We start from the raw sequence: 14,677 nt of genomic DNA, 5'->3' as shown, positions 1-14,677 counted from the left end.
TGGACTGCTAAGGGGCTAAACAGTTATATCAAACACAATAGGATTATGCAATATTTGAGACGCCAGAAAATAGATATAGCACTTTTACAAGAAACGCACCTAACAGACGATAGACTAACTAGCAGGTAAATGGAGTGGTAAAACCTTGGGCTCATCGTTCTCCGCAATTGCAAGAGGGGTCTTGATATGGGTAGCGCCGGCAGTTCCTTTCAAAGTTATTAAGACTCATAAAGATGTAGAGGGCAGACTGGTTATACTGCGGCGATTGGTGGAGCAGAGAAAGCTTTGCATCATTAATACATATGTGCTGAACCATGACATGGCATCCTAGTTTCGTTCACTGTACCCCCAAACAACCAGGTATAGGGATGGTACGTTGATATGGGGTTGAGACTTCCACTACACATTGAGCCCTGAACTGGATAGATCCGATGTCAAATGGACCCATCCTGGACCCGCGGCCAAGGCCCTGAATACATTACTGCAAGCATTCACGTTGTCCGACATATGGCGAACCGTGCACCCACAGGTCTGGGGATATTCTCATTACACTGCCCCCAAGGATCTTTATACCAGACTGGATTACTTCTTCACAGGGGAAGAGACACTAAGGGAATTTAAAATGGAGGAATATAAGGCGTGAGTTTTATCAGACCATGCCCCCCTTGTGGTCACATGGCAGTATGCCCCTCCTAGGGCACGCATCGCGACTTGGAAATTCAGAGAATCCCTGAAAGATGCAAGGTTTTAGGAATGCTTAAGGGAGAGGGTGAGAGGCTACTTTAGAAATAATACTGGGAGTGTAAATGTGGCAGCTACACTGTGGGAAGCCTTTAAGGTTGTGATTAGGGGTACGGCGAAGCTGCAGCTAAAGGGACGCAAGCCACACTGGAAAGGGATTTGGACAAAGCGGAGGCCAAATTAGAGGCTATGGACGGGGCGGTGGACACGACCACAGAGCGGGCCCAGGAAGTAGCTTGACTACACCAAGAATGTTTGGATCATTGGGATAGATTAGGAAACCTGAATTATAGGAAATACATGGAAAGGTGACACGCAGAAGTAGATAAGTCGGGACGCTTGCTGGCCTGGCTTTACAAGAGTGAGTTTAAGCGTGATATGATATGTGAGGTCACTGGAGGTAGTGGGGAGGCCTACACGACACAAGAAAGTATAAACAAACGCTTTTATGATTATTATATGGCACTATATGCTGCAACATCAACAACACAAGAGGCAGAAATGGAAGAGGCTCTGGCGCAGATAGATCACCCCAAATTAGACGCAGAGGCAGTTGATAGGCTGGAGGCACCTATCACTATTGAGGAGCTAGAGTCTACCATACACAGGTTGCCGACTGGTAAAGCTCCAGGAGCGGATGGATTGGCCAGCAAATTCTACAAGGAATTAATTACAGACGTAGCGCCCCCGCTTCTGGAAATGCTAAACGAAGCGATTGGTAAGGGGATATTACCAATGTCGTTGAGAGAGTCTATTATCATCCCATTGCTGAAGCCCAACAACCATGACAGCGATTGCTGATCTTACAGACCCCTATCGTTGCTTAGTGAGGACGGGAAGATGCTCACGGCCCTAATGGCCAATAGGCTCAAGCTAGAAATATCTAAACTTGTATATCCAGACCAGTCGGGATACGTTCCAAACAGGAATATTGCATGTAACCTCAGGAGGCTGCACCATGTCCTAGACCAGACTCATGCCAGTAGACACCAATATGCGGTCGCCTCACTTGATGCAGTCAAGGCATTTGATTCGCTTAGGTGGCCATGGCTTCTGGCGGCTCTAAAGGGCTTTGGCATGGGACCGACATACATAAAGTGGGTATGATTACTGTATAACAGTCCAATTGCTAGGGTTAAGACAGGCAACTATATCTCAAAACAATGGGGGTTGAGCAAGGGCACTAGACAGGGATGCCCATGGTCTTCCATGTTATTTATATTGATGTTAAATCCGTTAGCAGTATTTCTCCGTAAGGAATATCTGGACTCAGGCATAGTTATATGGGGCAGTAGTCATTTAATTTCCTTATATGCCGATGATATGCTGCTATACTTCCAGCACCCAGAAAATAATCTTCAGTATATCTTAGATGTGTTAAAACGGTACGCAGTCCTATCCGGCATTACGATTAATGCACAGAAATCATGCTGGTTCCATTTAGCAGGGTACAAGGAGAAAACCCAAAACACTTTACCAGTACTGCTGATTAAGTGGGAAAGGATCACATTCAGATACCTGGGGGGGGTGGATATCTTTCTTGACCCTAAAATGGAATACCTTTAGAACACTGTGAAAGCAGTAGACAAAATAGAGAAGTCTATGGCTTTTTGGGCAAGACTACTGCTCTCACTAATGGGGAGGGCGGCGCTGCTGAAGATGGTGGTGCTCCCAAGCTCCTCCATTTCTTCACCAACGTCCCATACAATATACCTAAAAGCTTCTTCAAAAGACTAGACACTATATGTCGCAGTTTCCTATGGCATAGCTTGAGATGCGAATGGCCTTGTCGAGATTGCAAAGGCTGTATGAACAGGGAGGTATTAAAACCCCTCACTTTGAAGCATACTTTGTGGCGTGCCAACTATAATTCATTACGAATTGGTTGTCAGACGAACAGTCCCAAGACACCTTGTTACTACAGCCATTGTGTACCCCATTCTTTTTGAAAGAAATGATATGGACCGTTACAGCATGCACCCCTGACACTCTTCTGCTTTTGATGCTGGGTTGAGCGACATGGCTTAGAGCCTGTTGCTTCCTGGATAGAGTTGCCCTACTCCCCCTAGGTCCCACTAGTGACACTGAAAGGAGAAGACCCACAATTTAGATGAAATGTGCAGAGGTATTGGGAACCAATGGGAGTAGCAAAGGATGGGGATCTGTTACGGGAAGGAAAACCAATGGACTTTGATACACTCACCTCAGAAACATGGTTACACGCAGGACAACACATTATACATGCTGCTCTCCTTAAGAGAGTGCAGTTTAGATGGCCTGGCACTGATGGGACACTATATGAAGATGAGATCATAGAAACACTGTGTGATATTTCAGAGGAGGGACATGCAGTGTCAAGGATTTACTAGTTATTGATGGCACGGCCAGGGATATGCTTATGCAGACCAGCAGCAGCTGGGAAAAGGACTTACAGGAGCAAATGACAGAAGCAGCCTGGGGTATAATATTAGCGTATCATCAAAAGGTTTCCAGAAATGCAAGGCTTCATCCAATTGTATATCACTCCTACAGCATATCTAACACCGAAGAAAATCGCTAAATTTAGCAAAGCGACGGAACAGGCCTGCCCGAAGTGCGGAATGATTAATGCGGACTTAGTGCACATGTGCTGGGCTTGCGTGAAGATCAGGCAATATTGGGAGGAGATAGCTCAAGCCTTAGCCAAGACGGGTATAATATTAGACACAGGCTCTCCTGCAGTCTGCATCCTTGGCATTTATGCGCGTCCGAAGCAGACTAGACATATTAGCAAGCTGAACGACCTAGCATACATCTTTGCGAAATGTAGGATAGCAATGGGCTGGAAAGCGCACAAGGGCCCAAACCTCTGTATGCCAAAAGGCAGCCCGTCGAGGCTAGGAGGAACAAAATGTTGTCTTCGATTCATGGAAGCATATGATACAAGATTTGCGGCCATCAGCCCACAGTGTAACCCAGGGAGTTAGAGATTCCCTGCCAAAAAGGGAGGACTAATACCAATGTTCAGGTCTGTGGCAGTCGGATGTAATGTGGTATAATAAGGTATGTGGTATAGGCTGGGGGTGGTTGGGAGGGAGGGATGGGGGAGTTGGGTTAGACAGACACGATTGACTGTACATGGTTAAGTAACATATACTGAAGTCTGTAAGTTATATTGTTAATAAACCAATACAAATGTTTTTTTTTTTAAATTAACCAAAGAAAAGGAGCAGAGGGATGCCCTGGCAGGAGAGTAAACCAGAAGTGAGAAGTGAAGTGACATCCTAGCAGGGGAGTAAACCAGGAGTAGGAAGTGAAGTGAGATCCTAGCAGGAGAGTAAACCAGGAGTAGGAAGTGAAGTGAGATCCTGGCAGGAGTATAAACCAGGAGTAGGAAGTAAAGTAACGTCCTGGCAGGAGAGTACACCTGCAGTACGAAGCAAAGTAACATCCTGGCAGGAAAGTAAACCAGGAATAAGAAGTGAAGTGACATCCTGGCAGGAGGGTACACCAGGAGTTAAAAGTGGATCAAGTGTCAAAGGTTGAACACTGTAAAAAAACGGTATTTTGATAAAAAAGACAAAGGAAGATTCATGCTTTTTGGAACTCTTGTTCAATTGTGAGAAAGAGACATTGTTGAACTACCAGGAGGACTCTAGGGAAAGGGAGACCCCGTTCCCGGCAGGACACTGTTTTAGTCTTATGTTCTGCACCTTAAGCCCTTACGTTGAGAACATTTGAAACAAGCTACAAGTATGTAGCATTCCTGAGTATCCCGATACACATTTTATTGAGATTAGAGGGTAAGGGTCCGATTAGGATTTTCGGACACAGGACAGAGGATACTCTTTTGTTTAAGCAACCTGACACATACTGTCCTTAGTTTTGTTGAGGATGGGAAACTCCTCTTAGATTTAGAGATAGATAGGATTTTCTCCAACCCTTTGTATTATTTTCTGGAAAGAAAAGTCTATAGCAACCAACAAACATTTACTGTATTTATTTATTTATTCACATTTGTTGAACACACAGCAGCCCATGGGCATTGTGGCGCTTGTTACAGTGGGTTCTCATAACTTAGTTACATACAAAAATACAGACAGCAGCCCGGGGGCATCGTGGCCCTTGTTACAGTGGGTGAACAAAGCTTTGTTACATACAAAATACAGACAAGCATACTAGGAGTAGATGGTATGCGTATTAGAGGAGTATACAGATAGTGGGTGTGCGAGTGTGGACAATTAATTGAAGAGAGCAGTTTTGAGATTTTTGCTCAAGGTATGGAGAGACGTTTCGGCTCCGAGGGCAGTAGGGAGCGCGTTCCATAACTTGTGGGCAAGATAAGGGAAGCCTATTCCTCCTGCCTTGGCCCTATTGATGCGTGGTACCGTGAGTTGGTTAGTGTAACATAGTCTAGTAGGCCTTGTTGATTGTGATCTGGATAGTATGTCTGAGGTTGATGCATTTGTGTGTGGTTGTGAGAATTTTGAATGTGATGCAGTCTTTGACTGGGAGCCAATGAACAGTCTTTGTTGCTTGTGTGATGTGGTCTCTTTTAGGTATACTAAGAGCTGCTCTCAGTGAGTTATGTGGGTGGTTTGGAGTCTAGCTAGGTTTTATTTTGAGGTGCCAGCTAGGAGTGCATTGCAGTAATCCAACTTGGCTCCTATAGTAGCTCTGGCAATGGAGAGGTAGTTGTCCTTTGTTAGAAACAGCTTTATAGCATTGATAAGTTTCGTGCTCAGGGCGGAAGCAGAGACAATGGTGCTGACTTGTTTACCCATGGATAGTGTAGCATCAATGTGGACTCAGAGTTTCAACAGAGGATAATACTGGGATGACAGTTGTCGATACGGAAGTTGAGGTAGGGCGAGTCAAGATTGGCTAATGTGAACTTTTGACCAAGAATGAGGATTACAGTCTTGTCTCCATTGAGGCAGAGGCCGTTAGTGGCCATCCAGGCTTGAAGGGTGGAGTAAATTTGCTGTAGGGTTGTAGCGTCTTGGTGATAGATCCCAGTAAGGGGAAGGAGCACCTGGGTGTCATCAGCATAGTTTGTGTATGTGATCCCAAGTGCATCCAGTTTATCAAAGAGTGGCTTAGTAAACAGATTATAACGAGTGGGGGCAGTATAGGATCCCTGGGGGACACCACAGTGAATGATAGTGGGCTCTGCATTAGCTATGTTGGAGAACACTTTCAAAGCTCTGCCTTCTAGGAAGGAGGTGACCCAGGTTGCTGCATGATTGGAGAGCTGCGCAGCATGAGTGAGATGATTGGTGAGGGTGTTGTGATCAACCAAATCAAATGCTGCTGGGAGGTCTAAGAGGAGGAGGAGGGCAGGCTTGCCCTTATCGAGGATATTAGTGATTTGGTTTTTGAACTCTAGTAAGGCAGTTTCAGTTCTGTGCCCTTTGCGGAAACTCGACTGTCTCTTTCCTAAGATTGAGTTAGTTTCAAGGTACAGTTGGATTTGTCTGTGGGCGGCCTTATCTAATATTTTAAGAAGAAACGGGACGGTTGTTATGGGTCGGTAGTTATTAGGTTGAGCGGGGTCTAGTGTTGGTTGTTTTAAGAGCGGGGGCACCCAAGCCTCTTTAAGGCTGTCATGGACTATGCCTGTTTTGAATGAGGCGTTGATGAAGGCGGTAAGGAGAGGAGCGAGTTGCTCAGCACATTCCTTGATGATTTTGGGTGGGCACACATCGCCCTTGCATTGTGATGGTTTGAGATGCTTAAGGCTGTCTATGACATCTACTGTGATTTCCGTAAATGAGAATTCCGGAAAGTTGATTTTTTTGGAGTTGGGCAGGGTCTGCGTCGGGTGGTTCTGCTTAGGCAATGCTTTGTAATGGTCTAAGATTTTGTTTTGGAGGTCTATTTTTTTAGCATAGCAGTTTGTATGCTGGTGCACCATGCTTCATCTTTAACAATCTCGTCAGTGCAGAGATTCGATGATTGTAAGCGTCAGATTTAGCATTGAAGATGGAGTCTTTGTACTTCTTAGCAATAGTTTGGAAGTTATCTTTAGTGATGTCACAGGGGTTGATCTGCCATGTTTTAAGCGTTTGCTTTTGTGCAGATTTTGGAGCTCCTCTGTGAACCAGGAATTGGAATGGAATGATTTTTTCTCTTTTTTATTTTCTAGTGGGGCAACAGTGTTAATTGCACTGGTAAGGGTGTCTTTGAATATCTCTGCTAGGATATTAGGGTCTGGCGAGACTGGCGGTGCTAGGCATAGAAGGTTAAGACAAGCACTGATGTTATCCGCAGTGAGTTTTTTTGCGCTTCTAGCTAAGGTAGCAGGTGCTGGAATAGTAGACTTGGCGCATGGCGCTAATGGGATGGTGAATTGTAAGCAGTTGTGGTCTGTCCATGGGAGGCCAGTATTAGAAATGATGGCTGTGTCACAATTATGGTCTATCACCCAGTCTAAAATGCGGTCTTTCTCGTGAGTGGGAGAAGTGATTTTCTGTGAGAAGCCCAGATCGAGGGCCCTTAGTGAGAGAAGTGGCAGTTTTGTCATTCGGTTCGTTGAATCCTAAACTGAGGTTGCCTAGGAGTAGTGTTTTGGTCGATTTTTTAATCTTGTCCCCTAGAAGGTGGGTGACTTGACCATGGAGGTCAGTAGGGGTCCCAGTGGACGGTAAATGACATGGATATTTATAGTATATTTAGGAGAAAGTGCTAATTTGGCTGATAGGATGTCTACATTCCCTTCCCCTTGGTGGGGTAAGGGCCTAATAGATATGGCCTCTTTGAAGATTAGAGCTACCCCTCCTCCTGTTTTGGAAAGCCTGCTCTGTCTGAGGATTGAATATCCTTCAGGTAGGGTTAACGTGATGGCAGGGCCGGAAGCCTCGTGCAGCCATGTTTCCGTGATGGCTAATATGTCTAGGTCTTGACTAGTGTTTAGATCAATAACTTCTAACGCATGAGTATTAAGAGAGTGTACATGGAGTAGGACGCATTTATAGTGCAGAGGCTGGTTGTTATTTTTTGTTAGAGGTGGGGAGCCTGTTTTAGATGAAGAGGAGTGTTGTGGATGGGCATTAAGTGGGTCATCTTAGTATTACTGGGGTTGCTAGCAATAGGGCAGTGGTGACTGGCGTTTGCTCTGAAGGTGGTCCGTGATCCCAGTCGGTTGTTTCTGAGTGCTACCTGAGTGGGTATGGCAGCGATGTTCATGGGGTGGGTGCGTGTCCTGAGTCTGTGTTGTCTGGACTGATAGTTAGGTGCGTGTGTGAGTGCATGCAAGGTAGGATGGATGGGACTAGGCAAGATGTCCATAGTGTGAAAATGAAGGCTGATGGCGTTAATGTGGTTGGCAGGCTCTAATCTGCGATGTTTCTGTGTGCTCTTGAGCAAGGTGAGCAAGGTGCCTAGCATGCATATGTAGAGAGGAAGGGTGTACATGCTGAAGTAGAGGTTTCAAGGTATTTAATAGTTATGCTGTATTAGCACACATTGGACTAATGATTGCTGTCTATTGCTAGTATGGATAGCAGTTGGCGAATCTAGTAATCTGTGGCAGGAAATGTCTGTCACTGGTAGATAGTACACTTAGGGGCCCTAGAGTATGCAGATAGTGCTACATGCAGTATTTAACTAAACAAGAGAGGCTATGTCAAGTATACATGAACAACAAGAGTGGGCTATTCCAAACATTTCCTAGATGTACGTAGTAGATAGCACAGTTTCAGGCAACATTTGTTCAAAACACATGTACTTGTATAGCGTGAAGCTGCCGAGTACCGCTTTTGCGAGACAAGCTACGGCATTAACATAGAACTGGCATCAACATTATTTCACATGACATGTGGGAAGAGAATACTCTGTTGAATCCGCGTGCACAATTAAGACAGAATATGCAGTTTTAGAGACAAGCTTTACATTGCATCGCGTACTGCTATATGTCCTGTATTTTTAACTTTGGTCGGAAAAGTGTGCCGTCGTGAAGTTACCACAATGGCAGAGTCATGATTGTGGGGGGCATTCAAGTTCTAAAGAGTAGGCTGGTAGGCCCCTTGTCCTGCTATGGGCGTCTATTGCTATGAGGACAAGGTGTAGCGGTGACAGTGCAATCGCTTACCTCGAAGCAGAGCGCAGGCACAGTTCTATGGCCCCAGACTCCTACGGCTCCGACAGGCTCGGGACAGGCGGTGTAGCCTTAGAAAGGCGTGCCATCTTTTCGCCTGCCAGCGAATCAGCAGAGGAGTAAATAGGAGGCCCCGGCCAATCCTATCTGCCCCTGCAGTTGAAGATAGTGGAAACAGATGATGGCATCTCACGAGGACGGTGCGGCCATCTTGGAGTGGGGGACCCTCGTGGTTAAGTTGCTGTGCTTCCAGCAAAGGCAACGGCTGGATGAAGGCACACAGCTTGGAACACCGTGTCAGCAGGAAAGGGTGTTAGTGGCTGAAGGTGGCGAAAGTCGGGGGTGCGAAATTCGAAACTAGATGGAGATTCACACTCCGGCTTGGGTCAGAATGAGGGGGCCCAAGGGCTTACCATGGATGGGGGGCACATCCGGTGTGGGGCACTGCTCCTGCAGCGTCTGGGAGCTCCTGCTCCACGGGCTGCAGCAGTCGTCGTGTTCAGAGTCGCTGTGTCCGAGTCTTACTCTTGACCCTGTACATCTTCCATTTGGAACACTCCCAGTTTGTACAATCTACAATACGTTTCCAGTTTGTAAATATCATACCCCCTACTAGTTACCACAAGCAAACGTCACTGCCACAACAATCCAAGCACATTTTCTATTTGTCAAACCATATTTGACAATCCTAGTACATTCCCAGTTTCAGAAGCTCAATACAATCCCATATCCACAATCACAGTACCCTTTCCGATTTATGAACCCAGAACACTGTTTGACAATGCCAGTACACTACCAGCATTGTGCGCACCTTCCATCACCAAGGTTTGTTAATGCATCTGTCTTTGTATAATTGGTGACACCATCTAAGCTGATGTATTGAGCTTTTCTTTACCTTCCGCCTTGCCTCGTCTACTTCATCCACCCGAATGCTTCCAACATCACTCAGGACAGGGCTTAGGAGCGGAGACAACGCATGACCAGCTGGGCTCTCTCCAGGAGGCACCAAGGACATTGGACTCTTCAGGATCAAGGGGGTAAGTGGAGGATTATCCACTAGTAGACCTATAATTGGACATATGAGTGGGGGGGGAAAGGATAACATATGTCACTATCACTGGGATTCAATTTTGTGAAATAATAGTTACATGACAAATTGCATATTATACATTAAAATATATTAAAAAAGAAAGAACTAATAATCAATCTAGTGCTGAATAACATATAACAGTATCATATGGATACCACTGAGTGGATTAATTTAATTGCCTTTGTGTCTGACTGCCAACAACAGGTCAACAGGTGGAATTAAATCAACAGTTTTAAGGCAGAACAATCAAGCTAAGAATGTATTCAGCATGTGTCATGAAGTTAGCCAGCAAATCCTTACAAATGCCATGCAAGATACCTAGATTGTTTGTCTTCCCTGGAGACAAACCTAAAGAATGGTGAAGAGAGAGCGGGCAGATCGAATTTAGCATAAAAAAGGAACAGTTGGGCAGGAGAAACTTTCTCCCCGAGAGAAAGTGGGGCCTAACATTTCAAGCATCTGAATGTCAAACGAAAACAGTAAAGTACAATTCTGCCTCTGACAGGAAGCCAATGAAGGGCTCTCACAAGCAGTGACAGAATGTTTAATCTGCAATTTGGTATCACACATGTGACACCTCTCAATCCCCCAAAGGTGCTGAACCAACAGGATGATGAGTATTTTCTTAATTTGCAGCTGAATGTACATGGAAGTTGGCCACAACAGTATGCAAGGAAGTGCAGTGAATGAATGCACTTTGCAAAGTAGATAGAGCTTTCTGAATAACTGCCCAGGATTTAAAGTGTATACTGAGAAATCCAAATGATGAAAAGCACCTCGTTTTTTGTTAAGAAAGGGTGTGTTATGGCTGAATGCCTGACTGTAACCAGGGAGGCTATGAGATAACCATTAGCAAGGAGGGGGCAGGTGTGTTCAGTGCATTCTAAATCCCTATGGTAGTATATTGTATGCCAGTAGTGTTAGGGATGCCCTTCTTGCAATTAGTAGGTGTACAGACTGGAGAGGGGTATCTGTACTTCTGCCCCTCTCTATGGTTGGGACAAAGGCTCAGAGTACCACAGCCAAGGTTCTCTATATGGTAGCTTGGTCAAGCAACCAATGATTAAGCTCTCAGGAGGTGATGCAGGCAGGTTCTTAGGTGCAGTGAGACCCCAAGCTCCCACAAAGGACTGTCCAGACACTGTTAGGTGATAACACAGCTTCTTTATATAAAATACTGCTCAGAAAAAAATATACACTATGTGGTACCACACTAGACTTAAATTCATTAGAAATGCACAAACTGCTGACAGTTTTAAACTGGCATGTGAATTCCTGAGTAAAGTGCACTTTATATAGACCAAGGAACAAAGGTAGGTTAGTTTCAGAACATAGGCAGTATACTTTCACGAGACTCAAATAGTAATACTGTGTGAGGATTCCCCCTACCTGGGTCACCTGTAATAGAAAGGTTAAGGAGTACCTCATCTTGTCTTTTACAGACCAGTCCAAAAATGTTCAATAATGCTCTGCTTTCTTTTTACAGGTTCTACCACCCCAATGTACCAGAGATGCCAAAAGAGAACAGGATCCAAGATGACTCTGGGACCCCTGGACGACTCCCGAGTCTGGAAGATGCTCTTCCTCGTCACAGGACCTTTTGGTGGCTTGGCAGGCGAAGTGGTAGAGTTTCTTGGCTTCACTCAATGAGACCCATGAAGGATGGACCCCCCCCCCCCTTGCAAGAAGGAGTAGCTGGGATGTCGTGGGCAAGAGAAAAAGAGGGACCAGTAGCTTTTGGAAAGTCAGCAGTTCGGTCTTCGCAGTGGTCTCCTTTGGACGGGTGTGTCTCCGACTGTTGAAGTCCTAGGAAGGTGAAAACTTGCTTTGGACTCCGAAAAGGCCTGGCTGAAGAAGATAAGACCCCTGGGGACCTTGGATGCCTCTTGCTGGTGACGGATGCAGTGGCAGAAGTAGCTGTGGAGTTTCAGGATTTTGTGGTTCACCATATCTTGGATCTTGCATCTTGCAGCCGCAGCACAGACCTCTGGATGGCTTCTGGCGACCTGGACTCAACCACTGGACTGGACTACAGACCCTTTGGGACATGGTCAGATGTCGTGTCAGGGATGTCCCTTGAAAGAGCCTTTGATCAGGTGGAACTTTCGCAGCACCGGGTGTCAAGCAGCACTATTCCAGGGTACCCCCTCTTCTGGGCGGTAGACATCAATCTGGCTTCCAGTGGTCAGAGCTGGACTTCTTTGACTCAAGAAGTCCAAGCACTTCTATTCTGGACTCACGAAGACCCCTTGTCCGGATGGCAGCCATACGTAACTGGCTTCCAGGGTACTTCTGATGAAAGGTAGCAGGTGCACGATAGTCCCTCGTAGCTGCGGAAGAGGTCTCCTAATCAGGTCCTCTCTTAGATCAGTCCTTGGAAGAACACAGCAGCTTTTGGATTACGAGGAGAAAATACAGCAGCAGACTTGTTCCTCCAGCTGGGCTTCCAGGGAACAGCTTCTTCTTGCTTCGGCTTTGACTTCAGCTTCTGAACATCAGTGCCAATATTTGTTTTTGAACAAATTGGTGAGTGAGAGGTCCGCAGTTATAAACATTGGTTCCCCATTCACTCGGGATGAGCCAGGCTCAGGCAGTTACTCATTCATGAATGCATTTATGCAGGCAGGCCACCAATCAGACTCACAGGCATTCATGACATTCACTCCACCCAGACACCCATAACACAATGTGGATTGAAGCAAGCACACAGCCTTTCAGTACACTAAACTGCAGTCCCTCCAGGTTCAGTGAGGGCTTTCTCAGGCATTGTGTCATACAACCAATAGCAGACACCCACAACACAGAATGTGAGTTCACTCCAGACTCCATTCATACAGGTCCCATCCGAAGGGTGTACCCACAACATACAGCCCCTTGGAAGGCTCAAGTCAGTCTGACAGGAGGCAGCCCCAGAGACATAGATGGTATTTCCACCCAACAGCCAGTCAGAAGGAAGGGGACAGAGTCAGGGCTTCCTAGGACTTTGGGAAACAAAGTGTAAAGGCAATAGAACAAATCTTGCCTTTCTTCAGGAATCTATTGACTCCTATGGCAGGGCATGGGTGTCCCAAAATGGAGACACTCAGAGCCACTGCCAAGTGAGCATGTAGCTGCCACCAGCCAATACCCTGCTCTGTGGGCAACTTACAGGTTCCCAAAAACACACATAAGCGGTACAAGGGTGTACCCTCACCCATAAGGGTATCCCATGGGCGTTGTTCACCAAAAGGAAAACATGAAGAGCTGCACTGTCAGAGATCCAGGCTGGATCTCATTGGCAGAAAACATACAGAAATCACTAATGCTTGTGCAAAAAATGCGAGCCAGAATAACATGTAATCACAGTAATAAAGTCTGCATACTGCGGCCCTCACCGAATGAGCAAGTAGCAGCGAAAACAGAGCAAGGTCACATAAATATTATTCCAGTGGACTTACTGCGGAGAATAGTTATTGTATTGTCCATTGAAGGACGAATACAGAAATGGAGTGATGCAGTCTCGCTGAAAGGGAAGACGCTCCGCTTCAGACCCCGTTAGACGCAGTGATCTCTTTGCCCACCTGCTAAGGGACTAAGCAGTGTTGTTGGTGGCCAAGATTAAGTTTTCTTCTGCCTCATGTTTGACGGCGATGTAACCTATATTCGAATTCTTATTGTTCTGTATGTTTGTTTATTGGTATTTATACATATACACATATACATTTATACATATATACATATATTGTATGAATTAAGGGCCTATAACGAGCCATTTGTTTTATGTTATTATATGATGTATGTGTGTTCTTTCTGCTTATCTGTGTCCAATTACTTATTTTTGCTAGAGGGGCCGGAGAGACACAAGTGTTGGTGCTTTCACCCACAGGGCCAAACAGACGCAAAACATTTTGGCGCTGTAAGCAGGGTCTTTGTGCTGATATGGATGCCAAAGTATCTTGTTGATAAATTAAAGTTAAAGTTTTTGGACTCGGAACGGCAGAAGAAGAAGAAAAAAAAACTTTTTTTTTCTCCCCCGGAGAAACAATTATTGAGAATTTTGTTGTGTAAGTGTGCATGTGGTGATATTGACATTAGGGAAGTCAAACATCCATTCTGTCACAATGACTTCCTTATTTAGGAAAGAAGGTGGCATCAATTGAATGTAGAATTGCAAAATTCTGTTCCAAAGTTGGAAAAAGAATTGGCTGTTGAGAAAAAAATTGCGTTAATGCAACAACTTCATATTAAGTTATATCACGATAAAGCAGATAAATATCAAGCAGTGGCTGAACGAGCTGCAATAAGAGTTGCTCGATATAAATATCGGAAGAGAAGAGGTAGGGTTAATTCACATAAAGTAGCATCTGTAATTGCCTCCGCAGGTGAAGATTGGGATGCCGATCAATGGGATGGCGATGTTTTTGACAGCACTACTACTAGCAGCGATTCTGAACCAGATCCCGTAACAAAGCTTAAACCTGCATGTAAAGAAGTGACGGTTAATCCCGTCAAATGCAGAAAATAGGGTCGCTATCCATTGAATCCGGGAGGCGTGTAGTAGACATGGGTGCCCTTGAAGGTTATTCACAACAAGAAGTTGGGGAAATAGTCAATCGGTTAAAACAGAGGGCGGGTGAATCCTTGTTGGCTTGGATGGTCAGAATGTTTGATGGAGGGGCTGCAGGTCTTTTAGTCAATAAAACAGATTCTGCTAGGTTTTTGCCCTTGTCTAATGATGTTCAAATACAGGAGACCCTGCGTGCAGGTCCTCCTCGTGATGGTAACAGTGA

At 45.4% G+C, this 14,677-nt stretch overlaps 1 protein-coding gene across 3 annotated transcripts in view; it reads right to left on the bottom strand.

Moving 5' to 3' along the window:
• Positions 1-14,677, bottom strand: part of FARP2 (FERM, ARH/RhoGEF and pleckstrin domain protein 2) — a 4,051,843-nt gene that overhangs the window by 1,360,658 nt on the left and 2,676,508 nt on the right. For all 3 annotated transcript variants that reach the window (XR_011276033.1, XM_069618112.1, XM_069618113.1), the window contains exon 14: positions 9,714-9,883. Coding sequence is in view for 2 of the 3 variants with exons in the window: in XM_069618112.1 (XP_069474213.1) it covers positions 9,714-9,883 (170 nt within the window). In the remaining variant the exon portion in view is untranslated. The remainder of the gene's footprint in view (positions 1-9,713; positions 9,884-14,677) is intronic.

Source organism: Ambystoma mexicanum, chromosome 10 (genome assembly GCF_040938575.1).
Source record: "Ambystoma mexicanum isolate Mex_15411 chromosome 10, UKY_AmexF1_1, whole genome shotgun sequence".
NCBI classification, from domain to species: Eukaryota; Metazoa; Chordata; class Amphibia; order Caudata; family Ambystomatidae; genus Ambystoma; species Ambystoma mexicanum.
Note: the sequence above shows the minus strand (reverse complement) of the source record. Positions and strands in the feature narration are given on the sequence as shown.